General features: G+C 43.0%; 1 protein-coding gene and 1 long non-coding RNA gene across 2 annotated transcripts; one reads left to right on the top strand and one right to left on the bottom strand.

The window, feature by feature from the left end:
• Positions 1-5,192: 5,192 nt before the first annotated feature.
• On the top strand, positions 5,193-6,591 carry LOC130539119 (uncharacterized). Its single transcript, XR_008954030.1, has 2 exons — positions 5,193-5,292; positions 5,576-6,591. It is a non-coding gene; the product is annotated as an uncharacterized LOC130539119 (long non-coding RNA).
• A 3,085-nt stretch (positions 6,592-9,676) lies between these two features.
• Positions 9,677-16,467, bottom strand: LOC130539118 (organic cation/carnitine transporter 2-like). Its single transcript, XM_057057229.1, has 10 exons — positions 15,913-16,467; positions 15,729-15,832; positions 13,093-13,247; positions 12,852-13,023; positions 12,598-12,739; positions 12,385-12,488; positions 12,063-12,277; positions 10,508-10,690; positions 10,171-10,306; positions 9,677-10,091 (listed from the first exon to the last, which is right to left on the bottom strand). Exons 1-10 carry the CDS (start codon positions 16,243-16,245, stop codon positions 10,025-10,027), a joined length of 1,611 nt encoding a protein of 536 aa, XP_056913209.1. The 5' UTR covers positions 16,246-16,467; the 3' UTR covers positions 9,677-10,024.
• Between the last annotated feature and the right edge of the window lie 13 nt (positions 16,468-16,480).

Raw genomic sequence — 16,480 nt, 5'->3', positions numbered from 1 at the left:
CATAACTTTATACGAGAATAATCCCGATGGCGTTATGAATGCGGAAATTTCTTGTGCGCGTGGTGTTAACCCTATCTGGTAATAGCCCTTGATCAAATCGAATTTGCTCACGTACCTGGCCGCCCCCACCTGGTCTACACAGTCATCTATTCTCGGGAGGGGAACGAGTCAGGTTTAGTGACCGCATTTACCTTTCTATAGTCCGTACAGAAGCGATAAGAAAGGTCGGGCTTTCGAACAAGTAAACATGGTGATGCCCAACTGGAAAATGAAGGCTCGGCTAAGCCATTTGAGAGCAAATACTGTACACTTTCTTCTAATATTTTATTTTTCTCCGGTGAAACTCTATAGAAACGCTGTCGGATTGGGCGTGAGTCTCCAATGTCAATGTCGTGTTCCAACAAATCAGTACAGGATAATTTGTCAGTGAATAAAGAAGAAAATTCAGAAATTAGGGATTTTATTTCCTCGCTATGCTCACTGTTCAAATGACTCAAAGATTTGTCTAATTCAGCGAGTTGCCTTGAATTATCTAACCTTCCCAATAACACAGCCTCATCTGGGGCAACCACGTCATCTTCATCTGCCACCTGAAGAGACGGGACCCCTTCAGCTGCTAATGCCACTGCCTTCTCACAACCTCTGTCATAGTAGGGCTTGAGAAGGTTCACGTGACACAGTTGCGTGGAACGCCTGCGGTCCGGAGTAGCCAAAAGGTAATCTGTGTCAGACGTTTTGCGCTTAATAGTGTACGGACCTGAAAATCGCGCCTCAAATGGCGAGCCAGGAATAGGCAGCAAAGCAAGCACTCGATCCCCAGGACTGAACATACGCATCTCAGCTTTGCTGTCAAACCTGTGTTTCATTTTCTTTTGCAGTGATTACTACTAGCCATCTTCCATGCTAGGAACAATTTCCTCCGAAACCCAGAGACATAATCCGCCACATCGCCTGGTTGTTCCGATGGATCCAAATCACCCATCAAAACTGACATTTGGTCACGCACTTTATGTCCAAATACAAGTTCGTTAGGACTAAACCCTGTGCTTTCCTGGACCACTCCCCTCGCCGCCAGCATTAACCAAGGGAGTCCCTCTTCCCAACTTCCCTTTAACTCAAGGCTATAGGCTTTTAATAGTGATTTGAGAGACGCATGATAGCGCTCCAATACGCCTTGGCTTTGGGGGTGATAAGCACTGCTTATATTATGCTTAACCCGTAACTTTTTCAATGCCTCAGAAAAGGCCTTCGACATAAAATTGGAACCTCTGTCACTCTGGACTATTTTGGGTATACCAAAATATGAAATAAAATGAGACAAAGCTTTAAAAATGGATTTTGTAGTGATAGACCTCATTGGATACGCTGCAGGATAGCGTGTCGTTTGGCACATTACAGTGAACAGATAGGCATTGCCTGATTTGGACGGAGGCAAAGGCCCAACACAGTCGATAACTAAATAATGAAATGGTGCCTCAACCGGTTGAATAGGCTGAAGGTGCGCAGGTTTAATTTTCTCATTTGGTTTGCCTGCAATCTGACAAATATGACAGGACTTAATAAATGCAGACACATCGCGCTTATTTTTTGGCCAGTAAAAATGCTCCAGAATACGCAAATATGTTTTATTTACGCCAAAGTGACCTGCCACATCACCATGTGCTGTTTTCAAGACCAAATCACGTAGCTTTTTTGGAACCACCACCTGCATTACCGGACCTGCCACATCACGGTGTGCAGGTGGCGACCACTCACGCAGCAATAGGCCATTCTGGACTCTGTAAGCACTCTCACTGCTCCCTTCACTTGTAACACTCGCCCACAATTCGGAGAGGCTAGCGTCCTCTTTTTGCGCGGCAACTACGTCATCACGATGTAGAGATGGCGGAAGGACTGGCACAAAAGCGATGTGCTCCTTTCGAGGAGGTTTCCGCTCCGCTTCTATCTTAGCCTTTGCGCGCGTCAGCGCACAGCTCGTAAAAACTGAAGGAAATTCTTGCGCGCACTCATCAAATTCAAGGGAAGAACTCGGAGTCACATTAACAACGGGAGGTGGTGGAGACTCAGGCCAAACTCTTCCGCCTGCCAAATTATTCCCCAACAATATATCCACCCCCTCCACCGGCAGATCTTTATGCACCGCCATCACCACCGTTCCATTGACCAAGCCCGACGTTAATTCTATTTTGTGCAATGGAGCAGAAAATGGTTGCAAGTCAATGCCACGAATTAAGACTCTTGCACCAGTATCAGACACATCAGAAAAATTAACACATCCTCCCGAATGAGGGTTGTTGCAGAGCCCGTGTCCCTCAAAATGTTCACCTTAACTTTATTGGTATCGCCAACTAAAGACACGATGCCTTGCGTGATGAATGGAGAATAATCATTTCTATCCAAAGCCTCTCGGTTGTCGGAGGGCAACACTGCCTTGGCAACGCGCTTGCTTTGGAGAGAACCAGTGCACCCCACAGGCTTAGGAAAACGAGGCCTATTGGAATTCCGAATGCGAGAGTTAAGGACAGGACAATCCCTTTTCCAATGTCCGACTTCATAGCAATAACGACACTTATTGTCTGTTTCAGCAACTTGCCGTGATATATTTTTAAAGTCGGATTTTACCGGAGACGATCGATCAAGCCTACCAAACTCATTCTCAGTGCGCTCCCGACGCACATAATCGCGCTGTGACGTATCCCGAAAAGATTTGTGAGTCAAAACAAACTCATCAGCTAATACAGCTGCTTGCGCTGCAGTTTTAATTTGATGTTCATTTATGTACGTTGCGATTCGCTCAGGCACAATGTTTTTAAACTGTTCCAGAACGACCAGATCAAAAAGCTCCTGGAATGTTTTTACGCCCACTGCTGTACACCATCGATTACATAAACTGATAAGTTCTCTTGCCACATCAACATGCGTTTGTTTTCTCCGTTTTTTTCCATGTTCGAAATCTCTGACGGTAATGCTCTGGTATCAGCTCATACGCCTTTAGTACCGCTGCTTTTACGCACTGGTAGGACAGCTTCTCAGATGGAGACAACGCCACGAATGCCTCCTGCCCTTTACCTACCAGGACCTTTTGGAGCAGCAGCACTTGATCAGTATCCGTCCAGCCTCGATCAGCGAGAACATGTTCGAAAAGAGAAAAAAAACACATCAGGGTCACGCTCGTTGAAATTAGGAAGGAACTTGACCATCTGAAACAGGCTATGCTGCTCTCTGCTTCTTTCCTGACATTTTAAACGTTCGTACTCTAGTAATCTTTCGCTTTCTCTTGCTTGTAACTCCAATTTCTGTTTTCGCATTTGCTGTTCGTGTTCCAAAATCATCTGCTCTCTCTGCAGTAACAACAGCTCTTTGCGTTGCTCAAATGTTAAATCGGAGCCATCCCACAGAGTCATCTTAGGAGCTACAGCCTCCTGTTGGGTTGTCTCCTGCAAAATTTGTCTCTCCATTAAAGCTTGTAAAATAAATTCACACAGCTCCTCCTTCTTAGAACTTTTGGGAATAGACAAATCAATACCATAATGGTTTACTACGTCAAACATTTGGTTTCTCGTAAGCGCTCTCAATAACCTTTCTGATGGAGCCGAAATAAAGGTATCATAGTCATTCATTGTTTAGCCTATGTATACGTTCACAAAAGTACTGAAACAAAGAATTCAACCGCAGGCTATCAATAAGAGATTACAGATGCGCTATGGAGAGATCCCCGTATCTAACCCGTCCCCCTCTAAACTCAACCCTAGTCTTCGCACTCAGCCCCAGAGCAGAAATTTTTAAACACGCGCACCAATGGAATCAGGCCTCCTAGACTGCGGGAAACCTTAAACCACGATTGTGTCTTCCACCCAGGCCGCAGTGCAAAAACAACAAACTAAAATAACAAACAGCGCAAAAGCGCACTACAGCCTACCACAGGGAACTCTCCAGTGAGATCGCTACTTTTTAAACCACTCGTAATCTCAACCTAGTCAGCTTTCAAATCAAGAGTTTTCACTTGCTTTTTATACCCCCTCAACTAAGGATTTTTGCCAATAATCTCAAAATCGGTCTTCCCCAAAACAAAGCAGCTGATTTATGAGCTACCCAAGCGTATTACGCACGCCATACTCAATGATCGGGTACTCCCCACTTTACCTTCAAAGCGTACCCACCAACATGCACGAACCACGATCCAACTTCACAGCTTCGGACGAGCCCCCATATGTCACGAATACTTGGCTCAAGGTAGCCATGACATACAAATGGGGAGACCAACGATGAGGATTTTCAACCCAACATAACATTTATTAAAGAACCCAGTGGAATATAAAACAAAAGTCCAAATAGTCACAAAGAGGGAAACTCCAAACTCCTGCGGCCGTGACAAGCTCCGGGCTCATCTGACGAACTCCACTGCAGCACACCAGAGGGGGCGAGAGGGGGCCTCCTCGACGCTCTCCAGACAGGTTTTATACCTGGTCCCGTCAGGCAGCCAATCGCAGCAGATGGGCCACAGGTGAGCAGGTGAACATGCTGGGTCGACTGGAAACGCTCGGCACTCCCCTGCAGGTCAGCCAGGGAATTGCTCTTCCAGCCAGCCCCGACAACAGTGAGGCACGACAGAGCCGTCACAGTCCGCCATTTTCAAACAGTGAAAGAGCTAGTGTCACACTTAAAGGATCACATTGGTGAAGGCAGGTCTGTGTCATGTCCAGTAAGTGGTTGTAAGCACGTTTTTAAAAAAAATCCACATTTACTTCTCACATGTGTAGGAATCATAAAGAATGGATTTGAAGGGGAAAAGGCTTCTCAACTACTTGACCACAGTTTGTGTCCGCAAGAGATTCCATCAGACTTATGCAAGGCTTCAGAGGATGCGGGGACAGCAGAGTGGCTGCTCAGAAGATGTGAAGGAGATGCTGCTGCTTCTGCTCAGCTACTTTGATGAGAAGGAGGAGTCCATGTTCTTCCATGTAGATGATACATGTCTGGCAGAAGAGGTTGAGCTAGGGCAGGTGCCTCTGACACCCACTATTATTGTCTGTGGTAAGTCTCTTGCATATGTGTCTGAATTTGTTATGTGAGTGACTGAGCTATGACCACCACACACTTATTAATATAACCTGTTAAATTATAGGCCAGTCCTGCTATTCCTCAACAAGGTACATGCTGAGTCTGGATCGGAACCTTGTCAACACACATCTCTTCCTTCATTTCTGCATTGTGGCTAATGTTTGGGAGCTACTACTGTTTCAACATCCATTATCCATCTGAGCTGGCTTCTACACTGGAGTTTCTTCAAAGGTGAGTAAACATTTCCTGGGACCTGGAGTCCGGACTGCACCCAGAGCCAAGGCCAAGAGTCAGACCCAGACTAAGAACCGTAATCACACACTGGTCTTGGTGTGGGTCTGATTCTCGGCCTTGGCTCTGGGTGCAGCATTGGTTTTGATATGACTTTGAGTCTTGGCTCGGACCCAGACTCAGACTGTTTGTTTATATATGGATGTGTGTATTCATTCATTCCTGCAGTCTTCTTTTAACTCATTAAAATGCTTAATATGTTTTATATGCTTTTATTCTACAGGTGTTTTTTCTTGATAAACCCAGAAAAAGGAACCAAAGTAGAGAATAAAAACTCAAAGCGTCGTCTCAACGTGAACCCTCGAGTTCTGACCCTAATACAGGATCTCGCTTATCATGAGTGGCGTGAAGGCTAAACAAGGACTCTGATGACTCCTAGAGAAGAGGTGCTGTTAATTTTCACTTTGTTAAATGTACAACATGCAAGTTTTTAAAGGTGCATTTTGTAACTTTCTATGAAGAGGTTCTGCCACCTGCTTGTTGTCCTTGTTATCCAACAATGTTCCACAGTATTGTAAAAATCTTGTCTATCTTCAATTACTCAAATAGAATATGTTTTAGCAAAAAATAACACAGATAAAGTATGACCTGTAACTCTGTCTGTTCAGCAGTTAAAAAGAGCCAATGCTTGAAAGTTCTTTGTGTTGGGGTCCAGCGTTGTGTTGCTGGTTTCTTCCTGCAGTTGCTTGGAGGAGCCACTCATCAGCCACGGCTGGCGCCGCATGCAGACGCACCTGCGGGCTCTCTTCAATCTACCGTACCATTTAAGGACAGAACTCCTGTGTGTTGTGGCTTTGATGCTTTGTTCTGCCTGTTCCCTTGCGTCTTCCCTGCTTGTTCGAGGTCTCCATGTCGTCTGCTGGACCTGCGAACGTTCACCGGTCCTGCGGACGGCACAGGGACCTCGACCGTGCCGGGAAGACACCAAGGACACAAAGGCAGTCCTCCTGGACTGCAGGAATCTCAGGAGTCCGATTCTGCACATTCACAGATCCAGCAGACGACATGGAGACCTCGAACAAGCAGGGAAGATAGCATGGTAGATTGAAGAGAGCCCGCAGGTGCGTCTGCCTGCGGCGCCAGCCGTGGCTGATGAGTGGCTCCTCCAAGCAACTGCAGGAAGAAACCAGCAACACAACCCTGGACCCCAACTTCTTTGCATGCTCTATATTTTGAAAAAATGAATCTAATTGTTTGCAACTAATCACAATGGCTGTTCAATAAATTTCCTAAAAGTGATATTCTCTTGTCTTTTATCATGATGTATTTTTGCATTTTTTTGGTGTAGTTCTAATCATTTTAAACTGATTATTAAAACATACAGCTACTGCATATAATGAGTAGCTTGTATGTATAATATACAGAACAGCTCCATTTAACATGCAAAGTTTTACTGTTCTACCAGTTTAAATCGTTTTTTGCCTGGTAGTTCCACGTTAATTTTACAATTTATTGACGCATAATAAGTAGTTACATGTAAAAAGTACAGGAAATGATCTATTTATATACAACAATGATCCATGAAATTGATAGATTTTTTTTGTAGAATTAACAGTTCAGCCTTGGCATTCACTGTAAAACCATTTACATATTTTCTTTGTAAATTTATTTACTGTCCTGTTGGTTTTTTTACAGGAATTCTCTGGTAACCCCAGCTGCCAGCGTTTTCCTGTAAAAACAATGGTCTTTTTCTAACAGTGTGGTTTTTAGGTGATCTAATTATTTTGCAATAGTTTCAAAAACACCGCTGAGATAGGGTCGTAATCACCGCCCAGGTTCTACATTGTAATATACATGTTAAATATCACAAATTGTTGTCGCTGATGATATACAGTATGTCATGCATTATTTTCAGTTCTTGCAGGTTTGGAAAGCAGCATTTTCACTAAGTTTCTGTCTAAGCATCTGAAAAATGTCTTTAATTAGATTTGTTCATGTTGTTACTTGTCCTGGTGTGCTTTAGGGGCTCTAGACAAAAAAAGTAGAAAAAACCCCAAGCAAACTACAAAATATCTGTGTGCAGCTGTGTCATTTCCGTTTGAATGACAGAAGCAGTAAACTTTGTTGCTTTGAACGTTGTCCTGTGGAACATGAAAGACAGAGCCCCCAACATCTGTGACACAGTGCAAGTGTAAAAAGGAGATCGACATGACTGCAAATGAACCAGAAAATCTACATTATTGACCATTGTGATTTACTGAATTTGCCCAGCCGTGGCTTCGGTGCAGTCCATTGCTTTCAATTCCAGCACTGAGCATTAGTGCTATTAAAAAGTTCTGTTTGACTCTATGTCACCTGTTGCGGAAATGCCGCAAGTTCTGGAAGTGACACTCTCAGTTGACCTGTGTTGGAAGGAAGTTTACTGATCAAGAGAAGTGATACCTTGTGATAAGTATCAAAGTGATACTTTGATAAGACATAATAATCCTGCTCAACATTGGTTTGTCTCTGAAGAAAATGGAAACCAAGATATGGTCAATGAGAGCTCAGAAGCTACATCAGGAGACTAAATGTTAGTAAAGATCAATCTACAGTACAATTTAGAATTTAGAGAGAAGTAGTCATTTTTCCTTCACAAATCCCTCCTTTTTTGATCAATAGATCAATAGATTATCAATTACCCTTTTAAGTAAAATTAATACGACCAATTTGGCTGGCAGAGGAACCTCACAGAATTAATCTTTTCAACTGCAAATGAAATAGTAAAATGAAATTAAATAGAAAATTAAATTAGATTAAAGACCATTAGACAATCAATTAGGAAATCACGAAAATTACAGATGGCCTTGAATTAAGAAATATAACAAATCCAGCTCCCCAGGACCCTAGTATACCCAAGAAGTCACCAAATTGGAACCCGTAGATGTTGTGAATTTCCTTAATGCCCTTGGCTGCATCGTGAACCATAGTCATTACATCAGTGGTAGCGTCAGAAATATAGGAACAGCACTCAGTACCTATTACCTTAAAGGTCCCTCCCTGTCCTGCAAGGAGGAGATCTAGGTCTTCACCTTCTGCAGTTCTTTATTTATAGCCAGCGTGGTGTGGATAGAAGAATTAAGATGTTTCCCCAAGACCTTAGACAGGGTGTTATCTCAGTATGGCACACACAGACACCATAAAAAGGAATTATCGCAACTGCTATTTGTTGAAAATGGGTTATTTCTTCCCTTCAAAGCTTGAACCCACACCTAGGAAACAGAGAGGCATTGTGTAAGGCATCAATCTTCATCAGGGGAATGTACTGCGAATGATCCCTCAACAGTGTCTGCTCTGTTGACAGGGCAGTGGAACAATTATGAATTGTAAGCATCTATTACATTTTATATTTCAGTGGTTCATTACTATCCCTGATCACAGTGTTGATACATAGCAATCAACACCCATTAATCCCTATGGGCAAATAGTGGAGCAGATGTCACAAATCCCACATGATTCTTATGTTTGGCCCATATTTCACTCGCAACTCCAAAGAAATCAGAGGTGGGTCCATGCACAAGATGAGAAGTTGCATTCTGTAGAATAAAAGTGCTCTGGGGAAGGGAGACGACAAAAGCAAAACACTCCTAAAGAAGTGATAACATCACTGTGAAGGCTGCCGACAGATGGTTGTGGCAAATTAATGCACTCCAAGTGAAGAAACTTCAGTCACACGCAGACCTGTGTAACCACCAGTCTGTGCTCATCATTTACAGAGGAGAGGTCCCTCAGGAGATACGAGAACCACTTCACCTTCCTCCTCACGTTGGAACATCGTGGACAACAAACATGTCCCTCCACCAGACCCCCATCCCAGCCTATCTAAAGTCAAACATCATTCTTCCAAAAAAGACCAACATCACCAGTCTTAGTAAATATAGTCTTGTAGCACTCTGAGGGAGGTATGTCTGGGTACAGGCTCCTACAGGAGCTGATAGTCGACACCAAGAGAAAGAAAACTCCCACTCAACTTTTCTTCAATGAGCACTGAGAGACATTGATAAGAAACTGCTGGTGCCATTGAATTGATGCTCTGCTGAAAGTCTGCTGACATATTGGTTATGTCGTATGAAAGCTGCACAGAGACGAAAAGCGCTCCCGAAGGTCTTAGCCACAGCTAAGAAAATTGTCCATTGCACTTTTGAGCTACATCACCCGCTGACTCAGGAGGCCCTGGACAGTCTGAAGACCACAATACAGTCACAGTACAGAAAGCTGCTGCCCTCTGCAATACTGGTCTTCAAAACAAGCACAAACATGCTAACAGGCCTTTTATCCAAAAGCAGTAATGATATATATTGAGACCACCGTAGTTTAAGTGCAATTCACAGAATGGCAGTTTAATTTTTACAGTTATATACAGTTTAATGTATTTAAATTTTTCAATCACAGTTCTTAGCACTGATTGTACAAATTAAGACAGTCTATTCTAAAACCACCAGTTTTTTTTAGTAACATTATTAAAAACACCTAAACATATTCATTAGAAAAGAAACAGAAAAATCGTAACTTTTTCTAAAAGTCACCACACAATCAGACAATTTAGACTGCAATAATCACTAAAAACCATAGTCCCAGATACAGTATAGTCTCAAAAACACATTATTGCCTTTAGTAAGCCTTGATGTGATTTAGTTTATTTTTACAATACACTGATTGTTATGCAGTGCAGATGATCAGATGATGCTGCAAATTATGTTTTTTTAGTGTCTAGTTGTCCTTCAGGGTTCCGTGCGACTCGATCCCTAAAACAGCCAAAGCTTTGAGACAAAAAGGAGACATGTGAAGAAAGAGAGAACGATTTTCCTTTTTTTACAAATGTTGCATGTAGGAACATACCCTCTGATGGGTTTGACCTCGCTGATGAGATCCGTGAGTTTTTTGTTTCGTGTATCTGGCAGCAAGATACTGGCAACCGCAGCCATGATGCTGATTACTCCGAAAATAATAAATGGCAAAATCCTACTGTACACACCTATAGAAGGGAGGGAGAAATCTCATTTGTTTGGCCTAGTAGGCAATAAGGAAGTTCCTTACAAGAAAAATCACGCAGCATCTTGGATTTAATCATCTTACTTTTAATCAATCATACATGTGAAATTATTGGCATCAGGCTGTTAAGCTAGGTCACTGTTTCTCTCTTAAGAAGCAACCAGTAGAAGAAGACTATACTTGCCAAGGTAAATAATGTATGGAGAAATAATGGCGCCTGTTCGTCCAGCGGAAGATGTGATGCCCAAGCCCTTGCTCCTGACCACAGTGGGCATCAGCTCAGACAAAAAAATAAAGATGGAGCAGAAACCACAGGTGATGCCAATCTTTCCAACCAGGGCGAGCACTTGCAAAATGACTGAATTTTCTGCAACGGAAACGTGACCACCAAATCAGTGTTGTTTTTAACAGCCATTTTAATCATTTGGACTTTAATGCTTATTAGTTTTAGTCATTTTTTTGGTCATTTCTAAATGTGAGCGTTAGTCCAGCTCTTGTTGACCAAAATTCACATAGGTTTTCAGTTTGAGTTAAGAAAGAAAGTTTTAGTCTTTTAACAAATTCATTTAGGTCAAAAGGTATTGGAAATATCTGTTGGGCAAAAACCTTCTAACTCCATATTTCAACTTGAGAATTCATGAATTAATACCATACCTCATAAGACAATACTTTCCACCCCACAGAAAACACTTTCTGATCTACTAAGGATTGTACATTATACACAGATAAAGCAGTAACAGTGAATGTTTATGACTTCAAAAACAAAACCGTTACCGTATTTTCACGACTATGAGGCGCACCTAAAACACTGAGATTTTCTCAAAAATCAACGGTGCGCCTTGTGTGTGGACTGAGTTCCAAAATCTGCTGTGCGCCTTTGGTGGGTGCACTACGGTAAACGCTCCATCCATCGATTAGCGGCACACCTATGCGTAAGGATCCACTAAAATGGCGCGGGTCAGGCGACACGCGTATGAGGCTTACTTTAAACTGCAGGCCATCGAATATGCGGCTGAAAATGGCAATCGAGCAGTAATTTCTGATAATTTTCTGAAGTGTAATGAACATACACATGCCCCACCAATCTGAAATGTTACAGTCTGAAATGTTTTCCTCCATGTTTCGGTCACTTACTCAAACGTGTCAATATGACAACGAATTACACTTATTTCCTGCATGTTCTACATGAATAGTAACACATAGATAAGCTAGTGAATTGATGATAGCTTAATTATGCTAACTTTGACTGAAGTTAGCAACCCATTTGCATCAGTGAAAAACTTATCATATACACTATGAAATTTATGGATGTTCGAGTGAAACTATGTTAAGAGTACCTGTAACTCCAAAAATACCGGTGTCTGCACAGATTGTGCAGAATGTGTGCTGCGTGCCAGGTGGTGGGCGTGGTCAAACAAGTATAGGACACAGCAGCATTGCAGGTACTTATTAGATTGTAATTGACAGAATATAACAATAATATTGACACAATAAGCAGAAATTCCATGCATTTTGAATGTCGGGCAGAACACCCAATAACATTCATGTCCAGTTTTGTCTGGTCAACGAAAGCTCACACACGTCTTCATGTTTTAGTCATCAAAGAGCCATATTTAGGTCGTCAACGTCTTGTTATTGTCACAAAAAAAGGGGCGTTAACGAAATCATTCCATCATCATTGATAAAAACAGCACTGCACCAAACATGACAGTTGTGGTTCACATCACAACAGGACCAACCTTCGGGAATCAGATTAAGGGTCAGGAGGATGACTCCACTGAACATCATTGTGCAGAAGAGGAGAGTGGGTCGGGGCAAACGCTCTACCAGCAGCCAAGTGAACACGTATGTCATGATGTCGATGGCTGCTGAGAAGAAGCAGTTAAGGTAGATGTTTCCATTTAGGTTACTGCTGCTAAGAGAGAGGCCGTAATAGGTCATGGAGAGGGTGATCCTGCAGAAACAAGAGTGGGTAAACACATCATTTTCATCCATATGACCCTCTTGTTAACAATAGCTGCAGCAGCTACAGAGATCTAAAAAAATCAAATGGAAATTTACCAAAGAAAAATGCCAATGATTGTGATATTCCTCAAATCAGTGGTGCGTAACAAGTCCATGTAACTGTAGTTCCTCTTGTCTTCTTTCTTGTCTACTTTGTTTTGCTATTATTAAAAAAAGCAATTGTGACAAGTATGAACAGATTAACAAAATCTTTACCGTACTGGATAGAATTTTTACTGCCTGGATCCTCCATAAATATATGTTGAGTACCATGAGTTCCAAACAGTCCCCATCTGCAAATATGACCTCAGGAACAGGAACCTTGTTCCTTTTGGCGGCGTTGTGTATAATACGCTCGGCCTCATCTACTCGACCATGATGCAAAAGCCAACGGGGGGACTCGGGAATCATCCTGCACAGGAATCATGATTATAAAAAGCAATCGGAATGGGCATTATGTTGAAATTATGAATGATAGCTTAATTCATATAGCATTGAACAGCTATCCACAGGCAATTTCTTACCACCATGCTGGAATAAATAAAAAGCATGGGATGGCAGACGCAACCAGCAGCATTCTCCAACCACGTATGAAATACGCAAAGAGGGGCAACAGGGCATAACCTATGCCAAAGCCAAGAGTTTGGCCCAACATGGTAAAGGTCACCCTGGTGGACCTAGTCAGCATCTCGGACCCTGAACAGAAAGATTATACAACAAAGAACTCATTGGAGACCCATATGGAAACGTGGTTATGGCACGCACCCAGTGTAAGTGCTGAGGCGTAACTGGATGTTTGCCCAAGTCCTTTGAGGCAGTTTAGGATGCAGAACATGAGCCAGTTGACAGAACTGGCCTGGACCAGTGCAGTTATGCCTTGTAGGGCTATGGTGAAAAAGAAAACGGGCTTTCTTCCAAACCTGGAAACGAATGAACAACAAAATGTTCAGAACAGCTGCACTCCCTAATCTGAGCCAGTAAACAAAATACTCAACTGTCAGATCTGTGATCAGCACAACAAAAGATGAGCACATGAAATTAAAAGCAGCAGCACATGAAATTAAAAGCAGAAGCCCGTTTTACTGTTTCTTTCTTTTACAGCCAGTTTCTACATTTTGATTTTGGCATCAGTGGGGGTTTCCGTAGTGTTTGCCCTTATTCCCGATCTTGGATCTGAAATATAACAATACATAAAAAACATCTATGTTCCAAACAAGCTGACACACTCACACACAGGCGTGGACCTTCAGGGAGGCTGGGAAGGCGGTATGCCCCAACTTAGGCCCTTGTCCACAGAACCCTCCCCAGGGCCTAAGAGTGTTTTTAATATATATATATATATATATATATATATATATATATATATATATATATATATATATATATATATATATATATATAACAACCCCCATAACAACCCCCCGCCTGCACCAGTGAACATCCTGGGAACGGATGTTGACGTGGTGGAGTCCTACAAGTACTTGGGTGTTCACTTAAACAATAACCTGGACTGGTCACACAACACAGACGCCCTTGTCAAGACGAGCAATAGCAGACTGTTCCTGCTCAGGAGGCTGAGGTCTTTTGGAGTGCAGGGACCCCTCCTGAGGACTTTCTATGACTCTGTGGTGGGATCAGCCATCTTCTATGGGATTGTCTGCTGGTCCATTAGCATCACGGACAGAGACAGGAAGAGGATGGACAGACTGGTAAGGAGGGCCAGCTCTGTCCTGGGATGTCCCCTGGACTCGGTGGAGGTGGTGGGAAACGGTAGGATGATGGCTAAGCTGTCATCCATGCTGAACAACACGTCCCACCCCCTACAGGACACCCTGACAGCACTGGGCAGCTCCTTCAGTGAGCGGCTGCTCCACCCTCGCTGTGTGAAGGAGAGGTATCGCAGATCTTTCCTGCCGGCTGTTGTCAGACTGCAAAATAAACATAAACTTTCAAGCAGGTTGTGCCTGCCTGTCAGTGCCAGGGTGTCTGTTTGTCTTCCTCATCATGTGCTGGTGTTCTGTGTTTCCCAGAGGGCCGCTCCAACTTCGTGTCTCCTGGAGGGCTGCCCCTGTTCCCTGCGCCCTGGAGGGCTGCCCCTGTTCCCTGCGCCCTGGAGGGCCGCCCCTGTTCCCTGCGCCCTCCGCAGCCATGGAGCGCTGCCCTCGTGTTCCTCGTGTGCCCCCTCCCCCCTATTAATAAAGCTGTTTTACCACTGTGTCCTGGCCTGCGTTCGGGTCCTAATCAACCCGTCCGTGACACTCTGAGTGCTCTTGCTGTTGTTGCACTGTAAATTTCCCCGTGTGGGACAATAAAGGATCTGAATATATATATATATATATTTTTTTTTTTTAACTTTTGGATTGAACTTTTATGTGTAACATTGAAAAATTGACATTTGACAACATAATATAGTTCTAAGATGGAAATTTTGTTGTAAATATCTCAAAAGTGACTTAAGAAAATAAACACCACTCTTTTCTACATGGTTTAAAGCTAAATGTGACAAAATGTTATTTCTAGTTTGAACTGCTTAAGAAACGGCACCCCATATTGGAGACTGTCGAAAATGGACTGAATTTGAAGGCTAATGCTGAGGTGAGATTCAGCTGAGTTTGGGTGACTTATTTCAGCTTAATGTAGGCACAGACATTTCAAATATTGCCAAAGTCGAATAGCACCATGATAGCTCCTTGAAGTAGACATTCTTGCTGGATCCAGCAACCTAAAAGTGCTTTTCCACTACACAATATCGGCTCTAATATGCTGTTTTAAAAGGACTGCTGTCGCTTCCCTCTTTGCCAATTCGTTGCTCAACCCTCCGTGCCTGCTCATCCAGTTGTGCTGTCCAGCCTGCTCTGACAAAGTGTTTTTGGTTTTTCTAACTTTGTTTCATTGTGGAATTCTACTGCCACGTCACATTAAAGTCTGGCCTGGTCAAATCTACTCAGTCCTGTGTGAGTCTGCTTATTAGGCTCCAGTTCGTGTCTGCCGCTCTTAACAAACAAGTTTTCTTGAGTCCATTTATGAGCGATGCAGTCAATGAAGGGCCAGAATAACAAAAAAGGGAGGAAGGAAGTCGAACTCAACCATCGGTTGCTTTGTTGATATTTGATAATACACACACGCACGCACGCACGCGCGCGCGCGCGCACACACACACACACACACACACACACACACACACAGGTTTCAGGAGAGAAACATTAAATGATGTTGGTATTTGGCTACTATTGTTGCTAAATAGAAGGACATTCACTTGCACACTAATAAACAACAATTTGATGTCACAAAGCTTAATTCAAAACAGATGCATTCACAACACGAGCTATATACTCATATTAGATTGTGTATCTTCACACTGCTGGGTTGTTTTTATTAAAATCAAATTAAATATTCCTTACCTGTCTGAGAGATCCCCACAGATTAAAGATCCAATCAGGACACCGAAAAAGAACACAGATGTGGAAAAGGGGACTTTCCATGCGTCCCCACACACTAGATGCCACTATAAGAGTCATGGAAAAAAGTTGTTTTCTTTTGTTTTAATTTCAACGGGTTTCAGATATGACGGTCACACTTTCGAACCTCAGTTGCAATTGTATAAATTTGCGTATCGTTGCTGAAGTCCCACCCATCCAGACACGGTTCCGTGTCATTGCTGACTCCGGGACCCTGCGTAGCGTTGGTTTTATAACGGGAACAACTGTCAGGTAAACCCCAGCTGCTGCTGTCGGTGGAATTCCCCGAGGCTTTGCAGCGAAATTCCGGCGTGTGCGATGTAAAAACGCTATCTACCCCCATGTACCCAACCGGAATGGCGCTCATACTTAGCAAAACGCAAATTGTTTTCTGAAAACAACCGCAATCGCCCAGGAAAGACGTGACATGATCGTAGTCGTGTCCACGGTTATCCGACATGACACAAATAAAATCGAACGCTCTCAAAGAAAACACCACACGGCTTCAAGGCACACCAACGCCCAACACCTTTTCCATCCACCGTTAAATCATATTTAATTTATGCATATGAGACAGGAGGATACTCCCATTCTGACCCCGTGTGTGTGTGTGTGTGATAAAAATCTAAAAGTAAATACTTTTAGAAAGAAAAATAAATGTAAACACAACTGAAACGCTAAGTGTGAATATCTGT

This window comes from Takifugu flavidus, chromosome 15, assembly GCF_003711565.1.
Source record: "Takifugu flavidus isolate HTHZ2018 chromosome 15, ASM371156v2, whole genome shotgun sequence".
Classification (NCBI taxonomy): Eukaryota; Metazoa; Chordata; class Actinopteri; order Tetraodontiformes; family Tetraodontidae; genus Takifugu; species Takifugu flavidus.
This window is presented reverse-complemented; position numbering and strand designations above follow the sequence as displayed.